Consider the following 8,449-nt stretch of genomic DNA (forward strand, 5'->3'; position numbering starts at 1 on the left):
GTTCAGGAAGCCACAAGCCTGCTACATCTCACAATTAGACTCAGAGTAACTTCAGAGGTGGTGACACCGTGCCCTGAGACCTCTCAAAGGTATTTTGGCAGGAAAAATAACCTCTGCTGGTACTGGGAAAGGCTCTCCCAGGAGCTTGCTGGTGTCAATTGAGCTTCTCACATAGGTCCACGTGGGTCTGCTCCACCACATCCAGCTGCTGCAGGTCACCCTATGCTCATGGGGCAGTGCTGAAGAAACTTTCCCCCCGGTCCTCACCTGCCCTGCGAGGCTTTGCGTCACATCACCGGTGGTTTTAAAGCACGTGAGCTGATTAATACCTAATGGGTAAAAGGGAACCAGGAAATACATCCTAGGAGAACAACTTGCACATCTCAGGTGCTAACAGCATCCAGCTAACCGGGATGAAGTCAGCGCTACCCAGCCGATGCAGGCACTGCCAGGACGGTGCCGCACGCCTCTCTGCCAGGCACAGTGGTGCTGGCCTGGGCATGGAGCAGCAAGGGTGGTGTTCAGCACATCCTGCTGATGGCTGTTCACTCTGACAGATAAAGTAGAGCCACGAGTGATATTTGCACCAGGCACAGGTCGTCCTGTGTGCTGCTTGCAAGCAGCATGCCCTAGTTCTCCGCAAATGACTCTCGGACTCCCCTGGCTCCTTCCTGCAGGGAAGTCTGTCCCGTCAGGTCGTAGGGGCGAGGAAGAGGAGGAGGGTGGATGCAAGGGCACCGAGCAGCATCTCTCCCCGGGCTGAATTCCTTGCAGAGCTCCGCTCCTCCAGTGGGGGCGTGCACATCCCCTTTTTCGTGGGTTTACTGGGTATTTCACCAGGGGGCATTTTTTTTTCCTAAGTCAATTATTGACCCGCCTGAGAGCTCGGGGTACTTTTTAAGGGCATTTTTAGTTTCCGTAGCAAAGGAGAAAAACTGTGGCCCAGATGGTTCAAAAGCCAGGAGGAGAGAAAGCGGTGGAGAAAGCGGTGGAGGAGGAGGAGGAGGAGGAGGATGGGGATGAAGAGGCGGCCCGGCGGCGCCCTCTGGCGGGTGCCGGTGCCGGGAGCCCTGCTCTAGGGGAAGGGGCCGTTAGAGATTTGGATCCCCTCGCCCCGAGACCCTGGTTTCCTAAATCCTGGTGCTATTTAAAGATGATGCCTGGGAGGATTTCAGCACTTCTTCGGGCGATTCAGCTCCTTTTGGGCACCTTTTTAGGCTTTCCTGCATGCATATGTGGGCACATGCACAGGAGCATCATTGGGTGAAAATAGGGTTTTGTGAGAAAGTGCTGCAAGAAAGAAAACCTTGGCTACAGTGGTTCCTCACAGATACCACAGCACTGGTGTGACATTAAAAAGCAGAGCTGAGATGTAGATGTTATCTAAATAATGGCTTGTGGCATTCAGCATTTGGAGACAGGTCCTAGAGTTCTGCCCTGTGCAGAACTTTTACTATAATAACCAGTTTGTGCTCAGCTTTATACTGATGGACACATCCGTACCAATTTCATGTATTAACCAGCTTATGGTCAAAATGGTATAAATGGAATCATATTAGGGAAAATCCCAGTAAATCATTCAATATTGCATAGTTTGGATAATCACATAAAACTTTCTATGGCTGGAATTCAAGACACATCTAACTGTAATAAAGTGTAACTCTACAGATCTGCAACAGCACCGCAGACAACTTGAGAGAAGGGGTAATTTTGCTTAAAGAGAAGTAGTTTAAATGAAAAACGTGTTAAGTAAAATCTCCAGTGTAATCTTCTGGGTGCTGTGAGGAGTTAAACTGGTATCATCCAGAGGGACCGTGTCAGTTTACCTTGGTTGAGGGTCTGGCCAGATGTGTTTATTCTTTCACTCACCATAGGGCAGAAAGATATTGTAATATTCAGAGCAAAGGGCAAAAGAAAAGAAACTTGTAAAGATAAAAAAAATGTTAAAATAGGAAAAAGGATGAAATTAGAAAGTGGAAAGAAAAGGAAGAAGAAAAGCCTTCATGGAGTATTGCCCTATTCTTAAAATAAAATACAGTAAGTTAGCAATCAGAACAGCAAGGAAATATCATCAGAATGCAGTTTCTCAAATAACTATGCAGCAGTAAAACACCCTAACATAATCCAGACAGAAATCATTTGATGGGTCAAGATTATTTTAATACATATCTATTAAAATTTATTTATTTAGCTTTCTCTCAAAAAAAAAAGAAAAAAAGAAAAAAAAGAAACTCAGGACTCCTTCAACATGCTTAGTGTCTATAAAAGTAAACTTTAAAACCAATATGGAGTCCACAGGGCAACCTGGATTTCCCATATTTACTCTGACAGTACAACTAGATGTCATGAAAATAAAACCATGATTACCCCATGAAACATGCTTATGTCATGTAGTTGGGGGAAAAAAAAAAAAAAAGGCAACAGAAAAAGGTATGTGGTTTCTGACAGAAGGCATTTTCTTGCTGTGGGGGAGGCGGGCCAGGCAGAAATTCTGATCCTGATCCTGCAATCGGATTCATCACGCCTGACCTCCATGCTCCCGCAGTGCCTGCCGGGGTCAGCAGAACTACGTGCTAAGTGCAGGCATCTGCCCCACGGGGACCCAGGGCCTTCCAGCTGCCTGCTGCGGAGGCCAGGTTCACCTCCATGTACACTCTGGAAGAGGAGCAAGAGATTCCCACAGGGGAGCCTTGCGCTTATTTTTAGTCCTCCTGTTCTCTCGCTCAGTCCCGCAGAGATTGCGCAGAGTGCTGGCCTTTCTCCAGCTACGCGTACTACCTGATGGCACCAGGTTGAGCACTGCTGAAAGTCAACCTGTCCCATATTTCCCCGGTGAGAAAAACCTCGCACACTGCAGTGACTGTCTGGAGAGCTGCTGCTGCTGTTGCTAATCCAGCTTTGAGTCAGCTTAAATACTGTGTCCCAAATGTGACCCCTCGGTGCCATTTCCAGCGCCACAGAGAACAACACTTTCGCAGCTGATTGTCTCTTGCACCCCTCCAAAAAGGCTTCGTTTCTTGGCATGCTCTAAATAGGCAGGACAGGGAGGTTGGTGTGCATCTGGAGAGGGACAACACTCTGGATGCACCTCTCCATCCTGAGCTACATCTCATGATCGCCAGTGAGGCTGCAGGGGCACTCTGCGCCTTCCAGATGCAGAGCCAGGTACCACCTGCCTGTGCTCCTCCAGCCCCCAGAAGTCCTCACAGACTGATGACAGCAGGCAGAACCTGCAACAGTTTTGTTTCAAGCAAGAGAAGGCATCCCAAACCCAATTCCTGCTTTCAGAGACGCTATAAGACCAGGAGACCAGCCTGCACGCACACCACTTCGTTGCCTTGGACTCTGACCATTCCCCCCTAGCAGCACGTTGTGTTGTGCCTGCTGTAACGTGTGTGGGCTGAGAAAAGCTTTTGGATTGAGCCCTTCAAGAGAGATTGGCAAACCTGTTGGGCTCCTGCACAAGGTAGATAGATTTTGACTTGTCCAGCTGCACTGGGGCACTTCTGGGCACACACAAGAGCAGAACTTGAAGCATGTGTGGAAATACAAAATAAAAACAGAATGACTCATGGCATTTTCCTGGCCATTGCCCTGTGTTTTAGACAGTTCCTGAACAAAGATTTTGAGGACTTCCACACTGATTTTGGAAGTTATGCACCTCCATTCCTTGTCAGATATTGTTGTAAATCCATTTGTGGATACAACATCTAGAACCATGTTGGTGTTGCAAGTTGAACTTGATCAAGAAAGTCCTCTATGGCAGATAGTTGCCTTGATGCTCTGGGAGAACCTACAGCCTGAGTTGTGTGCCTAAGACCCACAACGAAGAAAGAAGAGAGCTCAGGAGGTGCAGAAGGTGTCCCATTACAGCTCTCCTGCAGAATGAGGGTGCAGCAGGTCATAGCTAAAACCTTCAAAACTGGTAGGACCACATACCAGTGTCAAGGCTTCAGAAAAGTGCCATTTTCTTTTGTGGTGTTAACCAATTAATTATTAGGACTCTTGGTGGGAGACGGTGCTTTGTGCTCCATCAGGCAGGGAATGGAACTGAATCCAATGCAGGCAGGGTCTCTTAGAGGTCTGTGTAAAAATAGGCATAGTGCACTGTTTGTATTTTCTCTCTTCCAGGATGCTCTGATTCAAGCAGGGTACTTGGAAAATGCCTACAGGACTGGCTCGTACAGGTGAACCAAGCAGAGGAGATTGAACATGTGGACTGGACTTATAAGTGAGTGAGCTAGTCTAAGGAATCAGGCTGAATTAAGACATTATAGGCACTTTTGTGGATCAGACATTTGGACATTTTTGAAGATTTCCAAGGAATCAAGAGGCAGAATACATCAAAAATAAATCAAGTGTATTCTAATGATGCTGAAGGTCCAGGAGCAATCATGACCTTCCACAAACATCTTGTGCATTCATTGTTTGCATTGTTTTCAGCAAGTCTGAAATTCAGACTCCTTGTTGGGGAACCCTAGCATGGATTTAAATCTTTCAGTTTAATAGTTTTGCTATTTAGACTGCATAGCAAGGAAGAAAATAGCTTGAGGAGGAAAAAGAAGCGGTCGGTTAAATACCTTCAGCAATACTGAACCACAGCTCAGTACCGAGATTTTGTTTACACTTGCTTATCATGCAAGTGCTAAAGAAAAGATTCTTGGGGATTATAAATCTGACGTCCCTTGGAAGTGCAGTTGTCCATGGTTACTTTACGAAGACAGTGGGTAAATTTCCTCGTAACGAGGAGGTGACAAGTCTTCACTGGTGTAGTCTTCCAGCAGTTCTTCTGGCTCACCAGCACTGTCCTCGGACCTGAAAATTGGAAGAAGATGAGGCACAAAAAAGTATTTAGCAAACACAAAGCATACAAGTAACCTCAATTCAGTGTCCTGTCAGCCTTGTCTGGACAAAGTACTTATTGACTTCAGTGGGAGTTTTGCTTGAGAAAATGCTACAAGATGAAGTTTTACTGTAATTCAGCTATTTGCTGTATTGTTTGTGGAGTGTAAAAATGTCAAGAGGTGACCTTTGTTTTCATGTTGTCTCTGCCTGTTGCACGTGGTGCTGAGAATGATGGGCCAGTCAGCAGTTTTGCAAATAGACTTTGATAAAGGAACTGAATGACTTAATTTCTAGGCAGGATATAATTCTGAGTAAATCCTGTAATCAGAATACTTTCCCTTAACAGTCTGTATATAATTATTTTATGTCTGATTAAAGTAGTTTCCCACTGCTCTGTAATACCTGTGATCTTGTTTGTACCTCAAAAGTAGGAAAAGAATAAAGGTTGGAAGATTGCTAGAGTGGCAGAGTGTACTGTGACCAGCCGCAATGAGCAGGGAGAACATCTGGTACTGAACTGACTCTTTCGTAGTTGTGAAAATGCTGTTTGTGCATTTACTCTTGTATTGTGATTCTGTTTGAGTGGACATAGAATAACAATCTTCTGAAGGCAGTAAATCAGCATTAAAAATACACAATGAAACAAAAAAGCACATGTACAGGAGCATATGTACTAATATCTTTGAAAATAACAAGAGATTCAGTAGATTAAAAATTAAAAGGATTCATAAGTGAATTCTATTTGAAAATAGTGTTTTCCAGAAAAAAAAAAATGTCTCTATGACCTTTACTCAACAAATATTTCTAACCAAGGGGAAATTAAAAAAAATAAAAATAAAAAAGAAAGAAATAAAACAACAAAGAAGTCTGAAGGACAACACACTGGAGTAGCTTTTCTTTGAAAAAAAAGAAATCATACTTTGAAATCATACTCAGCACTTTAAAATTCTCAGAAATCTCTGTTCAACTGTAGCAGGAAAATTCAGAAGACATACCTTTGGTTCCTTGTATTCTCTGCAAGAAAACTGGTGTAGCTCTCGTCTCCAGTAAAAGCTGGGTTGTCCAGAGGGTAGGCCGGGCAGAAGTGAGCAGAGCCTGGGCTGGGGATCGGGGAGGCACTGGAGGGAGCAGCACCACAGCAGCCAAGCACGGGGTGCAGGTATCCCGGATTCACAGCGATGCCTTCCTGCGATGGGTAAGGCGGGGGGATGTACTGTACCACGGTAGCACCATGAAAAGTTATGGGCTGGTTAATCCCGGTGAACACGAAGGACTGTCCACCTGTGGCCTGGTCGATGTCTGATGTGTTTTCCTCTCTTTCTTTGCAGGGCTTGCACGTAAGCATGTTAAACTTGCAGACAGCAATCAGGATAAAAGTCACGCCGACAGACAGCAGAATAGGCCCTAGCAACTGGGTCCACTCCAGGTGAGTAATGCCATCGTATTTTATCCATCCCATCACGGTGAAAGTGATCCCCACCAGTCCCAAAAACACACCTGAGAAAAGCAAAGTGGCACCAGCTTTGTCTCCATCTGACACCAGGACATCAGACCTGTTTGGCTGGTAAGGAGCGACAGAAAACACGTTCAAGGAGAAATCTTCTACATTGCTATTGTTCTGCTCCATTACCAAATATCACGTATCTCCTTTCTCAAGAGAAAGGGGGTTTGTAAAGGACTTTGCAGAGCATTTAAAGTTGAAGGTTCGGGTTAATTATACAAGAACATTGTGCGTGTATGGTTAACAGAGTCCATCATGTGAAGGAATAAACTTTGCTTAGAAGAATAAAGGTCTGAGAACTGAAGCCTGAAGTGACCATTAAAGACTTCTTGAATTATCACCATTGCTTCCGAAACAGCTTCACCCTTGCGTGGCTACTAATCTTTTTGTTTATTCTCTTCTTTAATTTGGCACCCACTGATCCTTCCTCACTGTGCCCATGCCAGATGGGAAAGAAAAGAAGCCGAGGTCCCCACAGCTTCTCTCGCCCCCCCCCCACCAGCTGATGCATCCAACATATGGACAGCACACATTCGGCCAACAGCACTGCAAGGACTCGCTCCCTCTCCTTGGGCCACCACTCCGGTGACCCGGGTCTGCAGGGAAATACACGGCCACCGCTGTCAGTGACCTTTGTAGACGTGTCCAGACCCCTGCTGCAGCTGGTTCTGCAGGTCAGACCTTCCGTGGTTTACACAAATATCAAAGCTTTCTGATGGCGTGCCAAGAGGGAGTAGTGGGAGGGTAAGGGGGAGTAGGGCGGTGAGTGCTGAGCAGCCTGAGAGAACTGCTGGCTATGGGAGAGCAGTTACTTCCAGCCAGACAAAGCATTTTCAGCTGTTAGAAGGTAGAATAATTACTCTATAATTTCCCCTTAATTGTGGACTTTTTTTTTGTTGTTGTTGAGGGATTGCCACCCCTTCCTCAGAGTTTAGGCTAAATCCCCCCCACACTGAATGGTGCACAGCTGCAGGGATGAGAAAATGTCTCCTGGAACATGGTAGAGCAAGGGATCTCGTCCTCTAAGGTAAGTTGTGTATTCAGAAGTACCTGGAATGTTACATTTGCACCAAAATTAAATGTTTTGTTGGAATTCCCTTCTGACAGTACAGTGTGGCTAGTAGAACACACTTTTTTTTCCTGAATTCCTGGGGCTCCACAGTTGAAACATAATGCATTGCATTAATGTCAGGATTAACCATCGTCCTGGCAGCAGCTGGTTCATACTCTGCATGTACCTGATCTGTGGGCAGAAGAGTGTCCCAACCTTCTCCTGTTGAAGTAAACACCACGGCAGGATCAAGTCTTAAGCAAGGATACACCAGCATTGCTTATTTGTATCTGAAATATTAAAAAGACAGATTAATTGAATGTTGAGATTTCTGTTTCCTCGTGGTTTCAGAGTAAAGTAATTGCTCTTGGAGTGCTCCAGTAGAACATCTTTGTGCAATTCCTTATGGAGGAAAAATCTTCCACTACTCAATCTGTTTTGATTAGCATAGCAGGGGACCACATGCAATACAGAGGTTACTCCTCAGGAGGTAGAACATATAATGCTATTTCCTGCTACCAGCAGCTTTGGGAAGCAAGCTTATCCTGAGATTTATAAAATAAAAATAGCTCTAGAACTAGAAAACTCACCTTTCAGACTGCTTCTTCAAAACTGATGAAAGTGCCCTTAGCCTATTGTGCATTCATATCAGTTCTGAACGTGGCTGCTCACTAAAATCAGTGCTCTCAGAACTGATGCTGAATATGTTTGCAGATGTGTCTTTCTCTTCTTATTTGTCAGCAGATAGATCTTGCAGAACATTAATGCTGGACTATTAAAAAAAAAAATCAGTGAAGTTTACAAAGTCAGTATCATGGCTCTTCTGTTGCTGAGGGTGCCAACAAATTTTCTGACAAATGCACTGAAGATCAGCCCTGCACCCAGCACTAAGTCTTGTCAGGACCCCATGCACCACCTGAGCAAAGTCTAGCGATTGCATTGTAGTGGTTTCGTATCGCTCCAGCTCAGTTAGAAAGTGCTGAGACATTAGATAAGGTAACGTTGGTAATTGTAGCCAAATTGGCTAATGTGGTAATTAGAACACCCCAAAA

At 45.1% G+C, this 8,449-nt stretch overlaps 1 protein-coding gene across 1 annotated transcript; it reads right to left on the reverse strand.

The window, feature by feature from the left end:
* Positions 1-4,418: 4,418 nt before the first annotated feature.
* Positions 4,419-6,472, reverse strand: TMEM174 (transmembrane protein 174). The gene is made up of 2 exons (XM_040539833.1): positions 5,841-6,472; positions 4,419-4,815 (listed from the first exon to the last, which is right to left on the reverse strand). Exons 1-2 carry the CDS (start codon positions 6,470-6,472, stop codon positions 4,713-4,715), a joined length of 735 nt encoding a protein of 244 aa, XP_040395767.1. The 3' UTR covers positions 4,419-4,712.
* Positions 6,473-8,449: the final 1,977 nt, after the last annotated feature.

Source organism: Cygnus olor, chromosome Z, assembly GCF_009769625.2.
Source record: "Cygnus olor isolate bCygOlo1 chromosome Z, bCygOlo1.pri.v2, whole genome shotgun sequence".
NCBI classification, from domain to species: Eukaryota; Metazoa; Chordata; class Aves; order Anseriformes; family Anatidae; genus Cygnus; species Cygnus olor.

Coding starts and splice junctions, on each gene's coding strand:
- TMEM174 (XM_040539833.1), bottom strand. CDS start 6,472: ATGGAGCAGAACAATAGCAATGTAGAAGATTTCTCCTTGAACGTGTTT. Junction 4,816..5,840: donor GAGAATACAAGGAACCAAAG/GTATGTCTTCTG, acceptor TCCAATTTTCAG/GTCCGAGGACAGTGCTGGTG.